Source organism: Geotrypetes seraphini, chromosome 11, assembly GCF_902459505.1.
Source record: "Geotrypetes seraphini chromosome 11, aGeoSer1.1, whole genome shotgun sequence".
Classification (NCBI taxonomy): domain Eukaryota; kingdom Metazoa; phylum Chordata; class Amphibia; order Gymnophiona; family Dermophiidae; genus Geotrypetes; species Geotrypetes seraphini.
Window position 1 is genome coordinate 93,190,073 of NC_047094.1, and position 20,256 is coordinate 93,210,328.

Genomic DNA, 20,256 nt, shown 5'->3' on the forward strand with positions numbered 1-20,256 from the left:
GCTCATTACATTTAAAGTTCTACAAGTAAACACACCATTATTCCTAGATCGAGTTATCATTCTATATTCTCCTTTCCGCTCTTTACAATCTGAGGATAAAAACCTACTTACTGTTCCATCCCTATGAACCATAAATACCAGACGAACCACACTTTGCTCTGTTACCGTCCCCCAAACGTGGAACTTATTACCCGCTCAGATAAGAGAAGAAATAAAACTTGAGAAATTTAAATCAAAACTAAAAGGTTTCCTATATAGAGACTCTTTTAACTGATTAGCGAGTCCCTTAAACTGAGTTAACATTCTTAATTGAAGTAGGCAAGCACTGATCTAATATAATATAACCCCTATTACTCTATCCTTATTTGTTCTTTTTCCTGTATTAAATTGTAGTTCTTCCCCAATTTCCCCTTGAAGTGCACGTCTGTTTATCCCTATATTGTATGTCCCCCTTTTTTGAAAATTATTTATTGTACATCGCTTTGTAATCTTTGAAAAAAAGCGATTTTATCAAATATGAAATAAATTTGAAACTTGGATCACCAAAACCTTTTCATATAAGATACCTTGGTTTACGAGCATAATTCGTTCCAGAAGCATGCACGTAAACCAAAATACTCGTATATCAAAGTGAGTTTCCCCATAGGAAATAATGGAAACTCGCTTTGATACGTTCCCATCCCTCGAGGCCAGCGGCGCTGCTCTATCCCCCCCCCACGAGAACCGACATTGCTCCCCCCAAAGGCCCTCCCTGTGATCTGGCACACACACCCCCGCCCCCCCCCCACGATCTGAAGTCCCCCAGACCCACCCGAACCCGCTTCTTACTGTCATCTGGGCCTCGGCACCGGCACGTCCTGTGCGTTAGTGCCGGTGCCTGAAGATCGGCCTCCTCTTCTTGCTGGGCTTTCAGCATCTGCGCATGCTCAAGGCCTGCGAGTTCACGTTGTCTCCGAGACCTCCAAGAATCTCGGAGAGAGCGTGAACTCACAGACCTTGAGCATGCACAGATGCTCAAGGCCCAGCAAGAAGAGGAGGCCGATCTTCGGGCACTGGCACCAACACACAGGACATGCCGGTGCCGAGGCCCAGATGACAGTAAGAAGCGGGTTCGGGTGGGTCTGGGGGACTTCTGATTGCGGCGGGGGGTGCCGAATCGCGGCGGGGGGGCGCCACTCGCAAATCGAGGCACGCTTGGTTTCCGAGGCGCCGATTTTTGGAATGTTTTGCTCGTCTTGCAAAACACTCGCAAACCGGTGCACACTTAAACCGAGGTACCACTGTATTTCAAATCCCTGAAAAGAGCAGTGGAGGAGGACACTCATTGAAATTTGATGCCATGCTGCGCTACCTTTTTTCTTCTTCAGCAGTTGGAGCTTCCAAACCCCGTCAGCCTTGATGTTACCCGTTACAATGCTTGGACAAAAGGTTAAAACTTCCTCAGCAAGCTGGATTCAGCCATGGGGCTCTCTACCCCGCCCCACCCCACCCCTGCTGAAGATCCTTACTCAATTTCCAATCATCTGCCTCTGCCCTGTCCTCTCTGGCCCAAGCACATCCGAATGCCACCACTGTCCTGCTTGGACTATCTCTGCGGCTAGGTTATTTCAGATGCCCAATACCCTCTCAAACAAGTCATAGTTTCTTATACAGTGGAACCTTGGTTTACGAGCATAATTCGTTCCAGAAGCATGCTCGTAAATCAAGTTACTCGTATATCAAAGCAAGTTTCCCCATAGGAATGAATGGAAATTCGCTTTGATTCGTTCCAAACCCCCCACCCCCACCCGAGGCTACCGGCGCTGCTCCATCACCCACTCCCCCCCCCGCTCTAACCGGCATCGCACCCCCCCCTCGAACCAGCATCGCAATCCCCTGCGTGAACGCCCCCCCCCCCCCCGAGAACTGCATCGCAGCCCCTTGCTGAAAGCGGCATCCGCCCGTCCTTCCTCTCAAACACGCTCCTTACCCCTTTCTGCTGGTTGTGAGAGTGAAAGCAAGCTCCCACCTCTTGCCTGGGCTGGGCCTTGAGCATCTGCGCATGCTCAAGGCCTTCTGGCTCTTGAGAGAACGAGAGCCAGAAGGCCTTGAGCCTCTTGCCTGGGCCGGGCCTTGAGCATCTGCGTATGCTCAAGGCCTTCTGGCTCTTGAGAGAACGAGAGCCAGAAGGCCTTGAGCCCCTTGCCTGGGCCAGGCCTTGAGCATCTGCGCATGCTCAAGGCCTTCTGGCTCTCGAGAGAACGAGAGCCAGAAGGCCTTGAGCATGCGCAGATGCTTAAGTCCCAGCCCAGGCAAGAGGCGGGAGCTTGTTTTCACTCTCACAACCAGCAGAAGGGGTAAGGAGCGTGTTTGAGAGGAAGGGCGGGCGGATGCCGCTTTCAGCACGGGGGTGCGATGCGGTTCTCGCTGGGGAGGGGAGGGTTTGCGGTGCCGGTTTGGGGGGTGCGATGCTGGTTAGAGCGGGAGGGAGGTAAAAGGAAAATGCTATGTAAAAGGAAAGTGCTATGTAAAAGGAAAATGATACCCTAATCTCAGTTAATTAGCCATGTATTCATTGAATTTAGTTCCTTAAATCTCACTATACAGTGGTACCTTGGATTACAAGCATAATCCGTTCCAGGAGCATGCTTGTAATCCAAAATGCTTGTTTATCAAAGTGAGTTTCCCCATAGGAAATAATGGAAACTCGCTTTGATACGTTCCCCCCCCCCCCCCCGAGGCCAGGGCGCTACTCCCCCCACCCACCCCCGCTCGCAAAGTCCCCCCCCCTGGCATGATCCGGCACCCCCCGTGAGAACAGGCACCCCCGCCCGACCAACTTTAATTCACCCCCCCCCCCATCTGGCACCGGCAAGAGAACCGCTCCCCCCCGCTCGCAAAGGCCCCCCTCCGCTCGAATCGGCACCTCCCCCACGAGAACAGTAACCCCCCGCCCGGCCAACTTTAATTCCCCCCCCCCCCCCCGTCTGGCACCGGCACAAGAACCGCTCCCACCCGCTCGAATCGGCACCCCCCCCGTGAGAACAGGAACCCCCCCGCCCGACCAACTTTAATTCACCCCCCCGTCTGGCACCAGCACGAGAACCGCTCCCCCCCGCTCGCAAAGGCCCCCCCCCGCTCGAATCGGCACCCCCCTGCGAGAACAGGAACCCCCCGCCCGACCAACTTTATCTCACCCCCCCTTTGGTGCCGGCACGCAGCCCACAAGTGCCGGTGCCGCTTGAAGATCTTCTTCCTTGTCTCTGCCGGCTTTGAGCATGCATCTGCACATGCTCAAGCCCTTCTAATTCTCCCTCTCGCCGAGATTCTCATCTTGCAAAACACTCGCAAACCGGGTTACTTGCAAACCGAGGTTTGACTGTAGTAGCATTTTGGATCTCAATTGAGGACTTGAGCTGAATGTTAAGCTTATTTGTTTGCATGTTGTATGAATATTTTTTTCATTTCCTAGATAATCTTTTAATGTCTTAATTTGCTTTCTGTACAAGTTTATGCTAGATATATAATTTGAAAACTTATAAATAAATGGATAGGGAGCCAGTGAAGCAACTTGAGGAGAGAGGTAACATTAGCATTAATGACACTGGCAGAATATGAAGCAAACAGCAGAATTCTGAACAGATTGAAGGGGAGAGATGGCTTAGAGAAGCAAGTTGCAGTAATCCCGGCGAGAGGTGATGAGCGTATGGATGAGGGTCTTAGTAACACGCACAGAAAAGAAAGGTCAGGTTAGCAACGCTGTAATAAAAGAAATGACAAGTTTTGGCAGTCTGTTGGATATGCAAAGAGAAGGTAAGAGATGAGTCAAAGATGAACCCAATCTGTGAGCCAACAAGACAGGGAGGATGAGAGCCTTATCCACTGAAATAGAAAAGGCAGGTTTAGGAAGAAAGGTAAGGAGTTCAGTCTTGGCCATGTTTACTTTTAGATGGTGGTGAGACATCCAGGTAGCAATGTCAGACAAGCAGGCTGAGACACGAGCCTGGATTCCCATAGAAATTGCACATGTAGAGAGGTAGATTCGTGAGTCGTCGGCATAGAAGTGGTACTGGAAGTCATGGGAGATTTGAGGACCAAGGAGAAAAGTGTAGATGGAGAAAAGAAGAGGTCCCAGGACAGAGCCCCAAGATACGCTGACCAATAGTGGAGTGGTACTCCAATGTTGGAGAGGAGGGAAGGTATAATCAATATGCCATCATTGCACGCATTAAATAATCTGAAATTACAGATTTCACATTCCTACCAAATATTAAAAATCTATGCTCCACTTCAACAACCCTCACTCCGAATCCTTCTATCAACTTCAGAGCCACCAGTAAATTTCTATTAGGTATGTCTCTGGATACTTAGAGCTAAGGAGCTTCCTAGCTCTATTTTCACAAGACAAGAACACTTCTTTACAGGAATAAGTTTAGTATTATACATTACTTCAACATATGCTAAAAGAAAAGCTCCCAGCACTGTTGCACATACCCTTTTGAATCATCTTTTCTCCTTCAGTTTCCTCTACTAGGGACTTCTGCTTTTATTTCTTACATCAATTTTCTCTTCTTGGAATTTTCCTAAGTCTTGGAGAGAGGAAGAGGAAGCACCCATAGCACTGTACTCAATTACCTGGGAGGAGTTTGGTGGCCGGGATGTGATTCTCCAGAGCAGCTTACTCCCTGGAATGACCTGTACTGTCTCCTGCACCTCTGGCATGTCATCAGCTTCATCATTCTCCAACTTCACAGCGTCATCATTCTGAAAATAAGCATAGCCCAGAAAGCCACAGACCAATGCAATGTCAAATGCTGAAAGATGTGTATTACCATTTTTTTGCAATAATGCAACTCAAACAATAAGGTACAATCAAATAATGCTAAATATAAAACAGAGAAGGAAAAAGGAAATGCAGAATGTAGGCTTGATGTAATATGCTCAACAGAAGCCAAGGTGGAGCCCAATCCTAACCAAAAATTAGCTCAAACAAGTAGGCCTCAAGGGTAACCTTAAACCTAGGAATGTCATCTCCATACAGAAGTGGTGGTAAAGAGCATTCCACAGAAGTGGCATTAGAAAGCAGAAGGCAGAATCTTGGATTAAAGCAAGTTGAGCTCAAGGGGGAAGGAATGGCAAATAATTTGTCGTGACAGATTTGTAAGAGAAGCAAAGGAGATGAGCACATTGAATAGAGGAGAAAGCAGGCAGATAGCAGAGATGACAAGTTATCCAGTTCCAGACTGGAGAATGACCAATCCTGGATTTGACCTTACATCCCAAAGCTGTGCTGGGATTTGTAGTGTCTGATCCTGCCCACTGAACATAGTGTTGAAACACTATGCACTGGGATGGGGGTGGTCAGAAATCCAGAACTGTCACCCAGTTCCAAGCTGGATATTTGGGAACTTGGCATCTCTGACTGGTAGGCAGTCCCCCCCCTCCTCCATGGTCTTAAAAGTAGTTAACAAGTATCTTAAAACTTGGGTCTGTAATCTATCAGCAACTAATTATTCAAGAAATAAAGGGGTAATATGATCCTTAAAATGCACAGAATTAAGTTGAATAGTAGTCTCTTGCATTAGCTGTACTTAATCTCTTCACAGGGTGACCTGCCCTACATCATTTAAGAGTGAGTTGCAGTACAATTTAAAATATGATATACTGCCTATTTGTACTTACTGTCACAGCGGTTTGCAATACAATCTTAAAACAAAAAGAAAAACCTATAATTTCATCAAGTATAGCAAGATGAAGAAAGAGATAACTATTGAGTGCTTCATGCCCACCAGATATTGACCATCCCTCAACACTAACCTCAGATATACTTTAAGGACTACTGCAACTAGATGGTCTAATAGAAGACTCCATATCATAGCAGTGGCCCAAGGTTTCAAGAATGCAGCTGATGGGCTGGAAATGATCTGGTTCGGTTATGCTCAATGGGGAGCGTGTTCACCAGGTACCAGCTAATCTCAGAACATTCTTCAGCTATATTCTGTTCTGGGTAGGTAGACTAGGCGCCCATCTATGATTGCAGAATTTAGAGAAAGGGGGTGGGAACTGTGACAGTAGCAGTGAACCACTTGTGCAGAAGGAGAACCAACAAATTGCTCTCAGCATGGCAAGGGAATGGGCCTACCACATTTCACTTTCTCTGACAGAAGCTTGTATTGGAAGGGGCAGGATGCAGCACAGCTTGAGTATGGGCCTGCGCTCAAGGCCTTGCATTACGCTTACTTTAATGTTACAGCAGCAGCAGGGGACAAGAGGTAGGGTGGCTGCAGGAGGAAGGGAAGGGGAGATGCTGGACTGTGTGTGGGAGGGTTAGAAGGCCCACAGTTGAAATTCTCCTTGGCCAGACCTGACCCCATCTCTGCTGTAGAATAATTGGATAGTGAAGAAAAAGTAACCATCACTGATCAATAGAGCAGATAGGTTCTGAAAGCTATGCAAAAGAGGCAGACAGAAATCATAGCACATTGGCCCAGGCCCGTTTTACAAATGAATATGGATAAGGCTTCACAGCAGATATAATTTGGTTACTACATGTTGACCCACAGGTTTTTTTTTAGGTTTCTCCTAGGCTACTAGAATCCTGCTTCACAAAATGGAAAATATACTAATTTATCACTCAACTTGGCATCCCAACATGTGGCAAAAAGCGCCTGAGTCAAGCTGTGGCATCTATTTCTCAAAAGACACCAATTTATCTTCCTTGAGATTACCACATTGGAAGACAAAGCCTATGTATTTTCAAAAACGGACCATTCACAATAAAAGGTAATCAGTATAGAGCAGTGGTCTCAAACTCGCGGCCCACCAGGTCCTATTTTGAGGCCCTCGGTATGTTTATCATTATTAGAAAAGTCAAATAAAAGAGTTTCTTGATCATCATATGTCTCTTTAGCTATAAATTGCAATATTATTTTTAAAGACTTAGCCAAAAGGAAAGATTTATAAACTATAAAGAGTTTTACCTCATGCAAAATTATCACTTTTTTAATAAGACATGAACTATTTTTTTCTGAGGCCCTCCAAGTACCGACAAATCCAAAATGTGGCCCTGCAAAGGGTTTGAGTTTGAGACCACTGGTATAGAGCTATCTGTTTGGAGGTTGGCAGAAAGTAACAAATCCTCTGGTACAGGTGGATATCCTAATTCTTATCCCTAGACCTGGGTTAATGTCTTTACCTGCTTCACTTTCTTCTGGTCTCCACCACGCTTTTCACTTTTTTTATACGTTTCATATGTCAGAGGATCCACACACCATAAACATTCTGTCCACTTTCCATAAATCACACAAAGCTTCTTTTTGCTATTCAGAAAGTGAAAGGGGGGGGGAAGACAAGCACAATATTTACATTCTTGTTTATACATCTCCTCTATGCAAGTCACTGAGAACACACTGAATAAAAATAAATGCAAATTGTACAGCTCTCTGAATGTAAATAAGGAAGCAGAGAGGGCTGGATCCTACATTATTTTGGGAAGTAGAGAAAATAGTCTTAGAGTGACAGGGATGCTGTTATTAAAACAAAGCATGCAATTTTCAAGTCTGTGGATAAGTGAAAGCTTCAAGAGGCCGGCACGTCAACATCACCTTAGAATATGTCAACCAGTTACCAATATCAGATATCCAACACCACGAGTGGGCTCTTAGTTCATTACTAATGTAGCAGTTTGCCCTGCCATATTGTAGGTGGCTGACTGGTTGATGTGTGCTGAGGAATGGGTTGAGAAGCTCAACTCTGGAGGCAGAGCTTGAAAAAGACATTCTCAAAGATGCAGATTAGAGAATGACACGGTGACAAAATTCATCATCGTTCCCGTCCCCGTGGATAACCGCGGGAAACCACCTTCATGTCATTCTTTAAGGAGAGAGGGAAGAATCGGAGTATGAATGGCCACAACCACTGATCCTCAAGCTTTGCTTTGAAGAATGCTGGTGTAGAAAGACTGAGGTTGAAACAGACACTACAGAATGACAGTCTCTGGTATCCAGAGCAGATATTGTGATGTCATAATGCCTCATTCCACCAGTGCCTAAGAGCCAATCACATCAGTGATGTCACAATGGCTTCATTATCCTTGGCTCACATAAGAATCAGAGTACGAATGGCCACAACCACTGACCCGCAAGCTTTGCTTTGAAGAATACTGGTGTAGAACGACTGAGGTTGAAATAGACACTAGAAAATGACATGGGATCATTTCCCACGGTTATCCGCGGGGACGGTAACGGTTATGAATTTTGTCACCATGTCATTCTCTAATGCAGATGTAAATTTAGCAGTTCAAGCAGAACTCACTGCAGCCACTAGAGGATGCTCCAAGACCATAATCTTTCTGCTCCCTCAACCCCTCCCCCCCCACCCAGGGCTAGGCATGCAATGTTTTGGGAGCTAACATTAGAATCTGAATTAATTTAAAATGCATAACATTTTTCCTATTAATCAATCTATATCTACTGCCAGCTCAACCTTCAATAAAGTAGGAAATAACATTTATATACCAGGGAAAACAAACTAATTGTCTGTCTTCGTAAACCTACACACCAGGGTTTATAACCAGACAAGAAAAGATGTATTACACTAGTTAAGAGTATACGAACATACTAAAATCCATAATAAAAAACAACTGCTCATCACAATAACCTCGCTGTGGTAATTTAATTTATTTTAAAAAGCCACACAAACACATCACTGTCCATTTTCTAAATCACTGCTTTCCATGTTGACAGATTCCAGCAGCTCTCCATCAAGGTGCAGCTCTAGCTTGACAGAATCACACAAGAAAAGCCCTAAGCAATGCAATCAGGATTTTGTCAACGATCAGTATGCTAAAAGCCAGCTGTGGGGGGGGGGGGGGGGGGGGGGGGTTTGTCAGAGAGGGGGTTGAATTTCTTGAATTAAATGCTATTCATATATTGAAGCAGCCTACTAAATACATTCATGTAGAAAGAAGGGATGTTCTACATATAGGGCTCCTTTCACGAAGGCGCGATAGGGCCCTAACGCGTGGAATAGCGCGCGCTAAAATGCCACGCACGCTAGCTACTACCGCCTCCTCTTGAGCGGGCGGTAGTTTTTCAGCTAACGTGCGCTAATCCGGTGCGTGCGCCAAAAACGCTAGCGCACTTTCGTAAAAGGAGCCCATAGTCTTGTGAGTAGCCAGAATAAAAAAGTGTTGCACATTATTTGTTTGATTGGGAGTGGTAATTTCATACAGGGCACTCATTAAATACACACACACACATACACACCCCTATTTTACACAAGTGATATAGGTATTTATCTGTCATAGCTTCCCCAAAACGCTTTTGCAATTCCTCTCTTTTACATTCTTCCAATCCCCATCCCTACTGTGCCTTCCATATATGTTATCTTTCTCTTTTCTATAACAAATTGTAGTTCTACCCGCCCCCTCCTTACGTACCAGTTAGTATATGTACCCATTTTGTTTGAATGTTTTTATTGAGATCAGTTTTTTTAACCTGTATGATACTTTATGTTCTTATATTTTTATTGGTGTATTTCGCATAGAAATACTTGTTAAGCAATTTGATCAAATACTAATAAACCTTGAAACCTTTATAGGATCCTACAATAATCCCCACTAGCACACAAATGCCCTTCCGCCAACTTCCACCTATTCTGAGGCAAAGACAACTGTGTGTGGACACACCTCAGCTCCACCCCAGTTCTCCCTAAATCATTATTCCTAAGGTGTCCACAAAGCAAGCCATGTAAAAATATGCAAGCATTATCAGCACATGTATCTGTGCATGTGTATACATCTTTGCAATATCATCATAGCCATTCTCTGCATGTAAAAAAAAACGCTTCATGAAATTACTCCTTATATTTAATAGCATAAACTTACTTTTTGTCTTGAATGTATCCTTCTACTCTGTGAAGCTCTTTCCCAAACAGTCCACATGGCTTAAAATTGAGTACACACTTATCTCCAGTGCTATGGAAACAAAAAGGCAACTTAATACAAAAAAGCACAAAAGGTCAGATTCTATAAATGGTGCCAAAAATTCAGCACTCAATGCTAGTTTATAAAGGACACTTTGGGATGAGCACTCTTTATAGAATAGCGTTGAAAGCTGAATTCAGTACTCAACTTTGGGTGCTTATATTCTCTCGAAGAGTGCAGAGAAAGGGGGGACATGATAGAAACATTCAAATACATCACGGGCTGCATTGAGGTGGAGGAAGAAATCTTTTTTCTTACGGGTCCCACGGCGACAAGAGGGCATCCGCTAAAACTCAGGGGGGGAAGATTTCATGGGGACACCAGGAAATACTTCTTCACTGAAAGGGTAATTGATCGATGGAATGGTCTTCCACATCAGGTAGTCGAGGCCAATAACATGCTTGACTTCAAGGGATGATGGGGTTGCTCCAGAGGAATGCTTAAAAGATGGATTCTCGAGGGAGGGAGAGTTCTTGAGTGGGCAGACTTGTTGGGCCGTTGGCCCTTTACTGCCGTCATACTCTATGTTTCTATGACTTATGCCAGATGAAACATGGTGTAAATGTTGCTGCACAAATTCTGTAACACTGCGCATCTCTTTTGTGAATGCCCCTGACCCACCCATGCCCACATCCCCTTTTGAGTTGAATGTGATCCAATTCAGGCACCCACTGTTACAGGGAAAGGAAAGTCGGTGTGATTTGATATACAGTAGAATCTCAGTTAACTGGTATTCAAATAACCGGCACTCTCACCAACAAGCAAAAAAATTGAATAGTCTCCTGTGCTCCTAAGACAACGTCCAAAGTGGTGCTCCTGACCCAATAACACCCCCCCCCACCTTCCCTCCATTCCCAAAGCAGTAGAGCCGGTCCAAACAACCCCCTTCCCTCACTCAATCACTCACCTGACATTGTAGTGACAGCTGACGAGCAGAGAAAGCGCCAGTAAACAAGTGGCTTATGGTCAGCCCTGAAAGGGCTTTTCCTCTGCCCTTACAAGTGGGGATGGGAGGATGATAGTGGGAAGGGAGACACAACTATTTTTACATCAACTCTCAAATAACCAGAAAGTACAGTTATTCAGCATTCACCAATCCCAATGGGTGCCGGATAACTGAGATTCTACTGCAATAAGTTTCTGTGCTTTCAATCAAAGCTGTTTATATATTCTATGCAGGTACTCATTTTGTACCTGGGGCAATGGAATGTTAAGTGACTTGCCCAGAGTCACAAGAAGCTCGTATAGTCCAATTGGTGCCCAAATCATAATTAATGTCAATTATGTGCTTGTTAACTCCAAATTAAATCACTGGAGCCCCTTAACTAATTATTTTGGGTGCCAATTTGGGATCTGTGCCCAATTTTGGGCAACTTTTATAGAATCTAGGGGAAAACTGTACAAAACTCTCCGTGCTAGGAATCTGTTATAGACTATACTGTGGATGTATTTGTAGCAGAGGTAGGTAACCCATACAATGTCACACATTTTGTCTCAACAAAACAAGTAGGGTCATTAATTCTCAGAGGAGACTGAGAAGGGACATGATCGAAACATTCAAGATATTGAAGGGAATTGATTTAGGAGAGATTGTTCACCCTCTCCAAGGTGAAGAGAACGAGAGGACACTCGCTGAAGTTAGAATGGAAAAGATTCCGTACAAACGTAAGGAAGTTCTTCTTTGACCTAAGGTTCCACCATGTGAGCGGACTGCTGGGCACGATGGACCACTGGTCTGACCCAGTAGCGGCAAATCTTATGTTCTTAAAGGAGTCGCATATGAATCTTGCCAACTTTGCAGGTGAAGGGAAGGCCATAAAGTGATGTGGCTGAAAAGGGGCTTTTCTGAGTATCAACATCAGTTTTTATTTTGGGGTGAGGGAAGGAGAGAAGACAGGGGCTCCAATAGTGCAATAGACTGGAGAGCTAGGTGCTCTTTCTACTCTAATTTATATTATGTATGTAAACTTGTAATCCGTTCTGGGCTCTTCTGGGAGGACGGGCTATAAAATTGATTGACATTGAATGAATGAATAAATAACATTAAGACAACACAGCATTATATGACTGTTCAAAAGATAGATTTTAACATGTGCATCAACTGTATACTGCAAAGGGTTTTGCAAAACTATAGATTTCTTTATCCCTTATTACAGTATTTCCAGTTCTGCTATATGTAAGCAATAGGTGCCAATCATACCACAGAACAGATGCACATTCTTAAAATTCAGATTTACTTCATCAAATTTAAGCACAGATCAGCTTCACAAGATTGAGAAGTGAATTAGTTTACATAAAAAGAAGCAATACACAGGCTTGTTAGCAGTAATTATTACCTATGATTTACAATCTCTACTGTTCCATATTGCTCTATCCACAGCTTGCCAATAATTACGTTATGTACACAGCAGGTGGGGTTTGTCCATGTGTATGCTTCATTATGTCTATTCAGGAGAAAAGAGGTGATTATTACCTGTACATCTAAGCAATTAAATAAATGGGCAGCAGAATAAGAAAAAGAAAAAGAAAGTGTTCAAGTAACCAAGTTTATGAGACAAAATGAGAAGTAATATCAACAAGTATTTTAAGAAATTCTGCTCAAAATAGACTAAATCAAGCTAGTTCACAAAGCAAACAGGCTTAGTAGTGCTCCAAATCTTCTTCCTAACCCAGGGATAGGGAACTCCGGTCCTTGAGAGCCGTATTCCAGTCGGGTTTTCAGGATTTCCCCAATGAATATGCATGAGATCTATGTGCATGCACTGCTTTCAATGCATATTCATTGGGGAAATCCTGAAAACCCGACTGGAGTACGGCTCTCGAGGACCGGAGTTCCCTACCCCTGTCCTACCCCAATGACCATTTAACTCTGCTTCTAAACACTGTGTGGGAGCATCCATTCCAAAGTGCAGGGCCTGGGCAAGAATCCAAAGTCCTATACGTTACTAGGTTAAACATTGGCAGGTCTTTCCTTAACAATGTTCCCTAATCAATATCAGTAAGACTATATCTTTTTACTAATTTTTTTACTAGTACTAGCCCACATAGGGCAAGAATACAAAAGGCAGCCAAGGACACTTTTAAATATCCCTTAACATTCCCTGATGAAATGCTGCCTATGATGTCGAGAGCTCTTAATTGTAGGGCAACAGTATTGCATCCATCAGCTGATGACCGACTATAGCCTCAAAGGCTAATTTTAAAAAAAACCTGAAGAATGCACACTTACGGTCTCTTCTATCAAACTGCGCTAGCAGTTTTTAGAGCAGAGCGCCGCACTGAATGGCCCGCGCTGCTCCTGACGCTCATAGAGTTCCTAAGAGCGTCGGGAGCAGTGAAGACCATTCAACGCGGCTCATTACGCTACAAACTGCTAGCGCAGTTTGATAGAAGAGGTCCTGAGTGTTAACACACTGGCACATTTCTATCTTTTCTTTTTTTTTGTCCTCCACACCATGTTCCCCTAATGGTTAGTGCAAAGGGCTGTGGAGGACTTCAGTGGTTGGGAGGGTGTAGATCAAGGGTGTCCAACCTTTTGGCTTCCCTGGGCTGCACTGGCCGAAAAAAATGTTTCTGGGGCCACACAAATGCGTAAATGCTGAAGCAAGACAGAGGAGGGAGCCGGCAAGACGGTAAACACCCGGTGGCAGCAGAGGAAAACATTCCATCGCCCTCGACCGGGGCCACACAAAATACTTCACGGGGCTGCAGGTTGGCCACCCCTGATGTAGATGGACTGGAGTGAGTTTTGATGGAGACTTCAGTAGTTGGAACCTAAGAATAGTACCAGGCAGAGCTTTAGATCCTTGCCCAGAAATAGCTGAGAAGAAAAAAAAAAAAAAAAAACCCAACAAATTTTTAGATTGAATCAGGTTGGGCAAACTAGATGGACCATTTGGGTCTTTATCTGCTGTCATCTACTCTGTTACTAAGAACCAAGAGAACTGGGTTCAATCCCACTGCAGCTCCTTGTAATCTTGGGCATGTTATTTAATCCTTCATTGCCCCAGGTACAAACAGATTGCGAGCCCACTAGGGATAGTGAAATTACCTCTAAAAAGCAGTATATCAAATCCATGATCCTTTAACCTTACCATGCTTGTCCATCCCTCCCCGTTGTTCTTTTCTAACTCAGCAATTTCAATTACGCTTTGACTCTCATCGATCCTCTTGCTTTTACTATAGGAGAATACAGGGACTCCTGCCAACTCTTCACAGCTGACGCTTCACTCTGCCCTTTGCCAGTGGGACCCAACAACATTCATCAGTCTTTCACTGTTGGCCACTACCACACCCACCTCTTCAGTGTTAGAATGAAGCCCTACACATCTGCTTGCACATGAACAGATGCACTTGGACAAGTGGATGGACACAGAATGATGGACCTCCTAAATGGTGCGACTGCTTAAGCAGCACACTTAAAGACAAAATCCTAATTCTGATGAACTTACAAAAATCCACTGCTTATTTATCATTTTAATACATCCTATATACAAAGATGTTTAAAGAAAATACAGAAATATAATACTCTCTTAGTCATAATACAAACTAAGAATTGAAATTTAAACATCCATAATAAATCATCTAATACAGTCCACAACCTAGAGAGAAGAGACAAGATGAAAATAAACCCCTCGGGAAAGGGGAAATATACAAAAGAATAAAAATATTAAGAAATAGAGCAGCTAGATCTTATCCTATCCAAAATAAAATTACCGCATTGTTAACCTGTATCATTCGGACTGTGTGGAGATACCTTTACCTTCAAGGAAAAAACCTAATTGGGCAGGTTCAAAGAAAATATATTTACTTCCCTGATAGGAAATAAAACATTTACAAGGAAATCGCAACTGAAAACTTGCCCCCAAAGCAATCACCTTTGATCTATATGACAGAAATTCTTTCCTCCTGGATTGCGTCCACCTCGAAACATCAGGAAATATATATACCCTCTCCCCCAAATAGGTTCCTCTCTCTACGCTCCATATGTTTGCTCACTTCTCCATGTTTTCTGTGTCTACCTCTGCTGAAAAACTGTTTTTGAGTAAATGTTGTATCTTGGGGAAAAAATGTATATTGAACTATTGGTTGGCAGATGTCCCTCCCTCCTTCTGGTATTGGCAAAATAAACTGCATGAACTGATGGGCTGGAAGGCCCGCGTGGCTTCCTCCTCTCGTCGCACAAGTAGAGACTTTGTCAACACTTGGTCTCCTTATTTGGATGCTTTATCTCCAAGGAACCTTAGTCGTATTTTAAACGGTCTTCAGCTGTATCCTCAGCCACCTGTCTGATACTAAGTGCCCTCTGTACTGTTGCCTTTTGGGACTGGGAGGGTGGGACTTCTCATGTGGCCATTGAGGACATTAAAGGCCTGATTCTCCAAAGTGCGTCCCGATTTTAGGCAGCTTTAGGCGTCCTACAGCTGTCTAATCAGCCAATCGGGATGCACGTTTTTTTAAAAAAATGCTCCCCAGGCAGGCCGCCTATATTGAAGGCGAGGCCCGCAATACACCTAGGCCCTGATTCTGTATAGGACGCCCGGGAGAGGCGTCCTATTCAGAATCGGCCTACACTAAACCCCGATTCTGTAACCGGCGTCCATGTTACAGACGCTGGTTAGAGAATCGGGTTAGATTAGACACAGCCCACTACACTTATCGCGGCAAGGGATCTCTCTGCCGCTATAAGTATAGCGGGCCGCGGCCTGTCCAATCGCTGGCAGGAAAGGTGCCAAATCCCTCCTGCCCAAAGACGCACCCTCCCCCCCCCCGACAATATCGATCGCTGGCAGGAGGGTGCCCAATCCCTCCTGCCCGAAGACACACCCCCCCTTGCGCTAACAACCCCCAAACCTCCACCCCACCAAACTAACCTGTTCTTACGGCCAGATGGGTCTTGCCTGTCCAGCCGGCAGGCACGCCTGGTCGAAATGAGGTGGGCCCGCCCCTTCCCGGCCCATCCCGCCAAAGTCTAAGGCCTGATTGGCCCAGGCTCTAGAAGCCTGGACCAATCAGGCCTTAGGCATAGCGGGTCCGCCCATCCCCACTAAGTCTAAGGTCTGAGGGTTCGTCTTCGGGCAGAGAGATCCCTTGCCACGATAAGTATAGCGGCCGCGTCTACTTACAATGTAGACCAGCATTTTGCTGGCCTACATTTTAAGCTTCTCCTCTACTAGGGAGATGCGTAGGGCCGCCTAGGTTCACCTAAGGCCCGCCTAAGGCCCTTAGGCGAGCTTAGGCATCTTGCGGGTCTCCCTAGGCTCCCGGAGGCGCCTTCAGGCCTGCCTGGGGAGCATTTTTTTTTTTTTAAACGTGCATCCCAATTGGCTGATTAGACAGCTGTAGGACGCCTACAGCTGCCTAAAATCGGGACGTACTTTGGAGAATCAGGGCCTAAGAGTCCAGTCCTCGATGGTGAGTAACCATTCTTATACCACAATGTCTTGCTTGTCCTTCTGTCATTGTTTGCTGGTGTTGTTTTTTCCTTGTTAATAAAAAAGATTTAAAGTAAAATCTAATTGTAATTGTACAAGTAAACCCAATTAAATATTCTTGCCTACTGTTAAGCTAAATTGTGTACAGACAAAGATAAAAAAATTAAAAAAATCTGTCATAAGTGTCACATCTGGGCAGGCTTTTCAAATGCAGCCATTCAGCATGATTCAGCAGGTTAAATAACTACAGACCACAAAAATTCACGTGACTGCTGTGTTATGGAATCTGCAGTAGTCCCTTCCTTTCAGTTTACTTAATGGATGGTTAAAGTTTATGGTGCTTATTTTTAAAGATCAAAATGGGTTTAAGGTCAGTAGATTCCTAGTTTGTTTGGAAAGGGGTCGGTATGGGTCTGATTGTAGAATATTTGATAATCAGGTTTCACAGAACAGGAAGCCGTTAATGGAACTGATATGTGAAGATGATATAAAAGGGTGCTCCTTTGAACAACAGCACTGTGGAACTTTTAAACGTTAGACCACTGAGGAGAAAAAAAAATCTTAATTTGACTAGAGATTTTATTTTTAAATATGCTTTACATTCTTTTAGGGTTGTTTTGTTTTTTTTGTATAACTGACATCTGGTTGGAGGAAGGTGATTCTATAGCCTTTATTCTGGCTTTTCCTTCAGATTTTAAGTATCAGCAGGTTGTCTGATTTAGAAAGAGATGATGCTACAGCACATTTGTTTTGCATTTCAAGTTTTAATGTGGGCTGGAGGTGCAGAAAATTTTCCATCTCCGATTGTGATGGAATACTTCTTTCTACAGGAAGAAGAAAGTCACGAGGGTTTGCTGCTTATTTATAGAGTGCCAAATTGCCCTGCAGACCCATTACAAGTCTGGAGGCTTGCTCCCAGTTTGAACACTTGCTTTTTAATTTTATTTATGAACCTTCAATGATGAATGGAGAGGCTGTTTATGACAATGGAAAATTTGGAATATGTACAAATTGTTAATACAACTGTTCACGGGAATGATCATATTTTGGATTAGGTCTTTGCTAAGGGACATTACGATCCTATCATAGACCAACTAGTTTTTGATCATGTTTCAAATGTGGATGTTAGACAGATAAGACATAACTGGAGCAGTTAAAGAGTTGGAGACTAGGATGTCATCTCCTGGTTCTGTCACTCTGAATAAAAGTGTCCAACATTGAAATCTGGTATTCTCAGATCACATAACACCAAATTGTGTGTGTGTGGGGGGGGGGGGGGGGGAAAGGAGTGAGCTCTTCTGAGCAGAGACCGTCTATTAAATGTTAAAATGTACAGTGCTGTTTAAGTCTTCAGCGCTATATAAGTGATAAATAGTAATACGGTAGTAGTAGAAATGAGGAAAAAGAGAATTTTAGCCCCTAAACTAAAGCTTAAGTTTGTATACCGCATCATCTCCATAAAGATAGAGCTCGACATGGTTTACAGGTAATTCAATAAATGAGGGAAGGACATAATAAGAAATTAGAGGATATGAAGAGGATAGCTAGCTTTACATTTTAAATAGATAGCTTTACATTTTGGAGAAAAGCCAGGTTTTCAGATGCTTTCGGAATAATTGGAATGAGCCTAGATTCCGCAGCGGGGCAGGGAGGTTATTCCAAAGCTCAGTGAATTTGAAGAAAAGGGATTTTCCTAATTTACCTGCATACATGACACCTTTTAACGAGGGGAAAGATAGTTTGAGTATGTGGGCAGATCTGGTAGTGTCAGGTCTCAAAGAATTCCAGGATAGTGGGATTAGGGGAGGAAGAATGCCATGTAGGATCTTGAATATTAGACAGGTACATTTAAAGTGAATCCTAGAAATCACCGGAAGCTAGTGAAGTTTTGACAGAAGCGGGGAAACATGATCGAATTTGCTTTTTGCGAAGATCAACCTAGCCACAGTGTTCTGGATCTGCTGAAGTCTTTTAAGATTTTTCTTGGTTAGACATAGATAGATGGAATTACAATAGTCCAGTCTGGAAAGAATGATTGATTGTACAAGGACAGCAAAATGTTGTTTCACTCAGGTTTCACTCAGGCCTATGGCTGCTTAAACAGAAGAAGCATTGGCTTGAAAAGAGAGTGATAAAGCAAAGAAGTTGTACCTTGTGTTCCAAACTTCAAATTACTTTTGATTAAAGTCATGTTTCAGCATTTGTAGAGTTTGGTGAGGGTGAAGCCATTGGCTATGTCTGCAAGTGAATTATCTTCCTAGAATTGTCATTTCCAACCATCCTATTCAATTTTTAGCTGTGAATTTTTGAAAACTGTATTTTGTATGGTAAGTTGGTTGGGTTTTTTTTTTTCTTTCTTTTTTAACATTTAGATTCTGTATATTTTTAGGACTGAAAAATTTGTAATTCCTGGTATATTATATAGGCTATATTATTGTAACCCACTTTGGGCCTCTATGGGAATTTGGCAGAATATAAATGAGAGGATTAGATACTTATAGGCCAGGAGATACTCAAAATTCCAGGAAATACCACCAGAACAGCACAGCAAAATAATTTCCCAATGCTTAATACTAATGGAATGCAAATGATATGCACACTGCTAGTGTTGAGCATTGGGGAAGTTAAGGGGGAGGAATGTGCCTGGCACAAGGGCACAAAAAGTTGTGCAGTATTCTCAGCTCTTCTGCACCAGGTAAACCTGAAGGTGAAGCATACATAGGCACCTGTATTTTTGTGCCTTATATAAGCTTTCCAATTTTTTTTTTACCTGGAGGGCTTATATTTAAGCTGGAAACAGGTGCCAATGTGTGCTTTCATTTCAGGTTTGCTCCAAATTCATCTCACTGCCGCTGCTAGCCTTTAGGGGATTGCAAGGGCTTCCTTCTATTTTTTATTTTTTTAAGCCAGCAGATTTTACAGGCAGAATCACGGAAAACCCTCTCTTCAAATACCCTAATGCCTGCTCTAAACTGGCATTAGGTTTCAGTGGTAAGGGTGGCTTTGGTTTTTGTGCTGTTCAGAGCATTGGGAGGGAATAGGAAATGGTCTTATCAATATTGGTTTGACTCCATTTGCATGCTATCTGCATAATTTTTGGCGCACACATTATCTCTCAAGTCACAGCCTTCTGAGCATTTGGCACTAACATCAGCACTAGCCCAGTACTAGCTGGTGTTAGGTTTTAAGCATTGGCCCTTGAGTGATTAACTTTAGCAGTTAGTCATGAATATACACCAGTCTTAAGAGAGAGAGAGTACTTGGAGAAAGGGAAGTACGAATCCCATGAGACATCATATGATTGAGGTTGAATGTGAAGCCAAGGAGGATCTGTCTGTGGCTGTATTGGGTAAGAGGGTAGAAGGTTTGCCTATTGAGGATGTACACAGTAGAAGACATGAGTCAGAAAGTTCAATGACGGGAGATGCTAGCACAATAGTCCAGTTATTCTAAACTCACCCTTATTTCCAAGATGGATACAAAGACGCTACTCACTGTACCCTGGTTGCAAGAGACTGTGAATCTGTTGCTACAACAAGATTAGATTCCTTTTGGTCTTAATAGTTAAATCTGATTTGAAAAAGACTTCTGGGGTGAATCTATATTTTCCTCAGTCATATAGGCCAGTTACAAATCTATCTTTTCTTGGGAAGTTTATAGAAGTTGATTTTTGACAAGCTATTGACTTGTGATAAGGGAATTATTCTTCCACTACAATCTGGTTTAGTGAGGGATGCGAGTGTGTGATAACTTTAATGTCTGTTATGAGTGATTTACATACAGCAGCTCAAAGTAAGAGATCAATAACATTGATTCTTATCAATCTTTCTGCTGCCATCAACACAACTGACCATGCAT

General features: G+C 43.5%; 1 protein-coding gene across 6 annotated transcripts in view; it reads right to left on the reverse strand.

The window, feature by feature from the left end:
- OSBPL2 (oxysterol binding protein like 2) overlaps positions 1–20,256 on the reverse strand; it is a 198,932-nt gene that overhangs the window by 24,909 nt on the left and 153,767 nt on the right. For all 6 annotated transcript variants that reach the window (XM_033914054.1, XM_033914060.1, XM_033914059.1 and 3 more), the window contains 4 exons: positions 12,301–12,408; positions 9,866–9,955; positions 7,175–7,298; positions 4,615–4,743 (listed from right to left, as the gene is read on the reverse strand). In XM_033914054.1, coding sequence (XP_033769945.1) covers positions 4,615–4,743; positions 7,175–7,298; positions 9,866–9,955; positions 12,301–12,408 — 451 coding nt within the window. The remainder of the gene's footprint in view (positions 1–4,614; positions 4,744–7,174; positions 7,299–9,865; positions 9,956–12,300; positions 12,409–20,256) is intronic.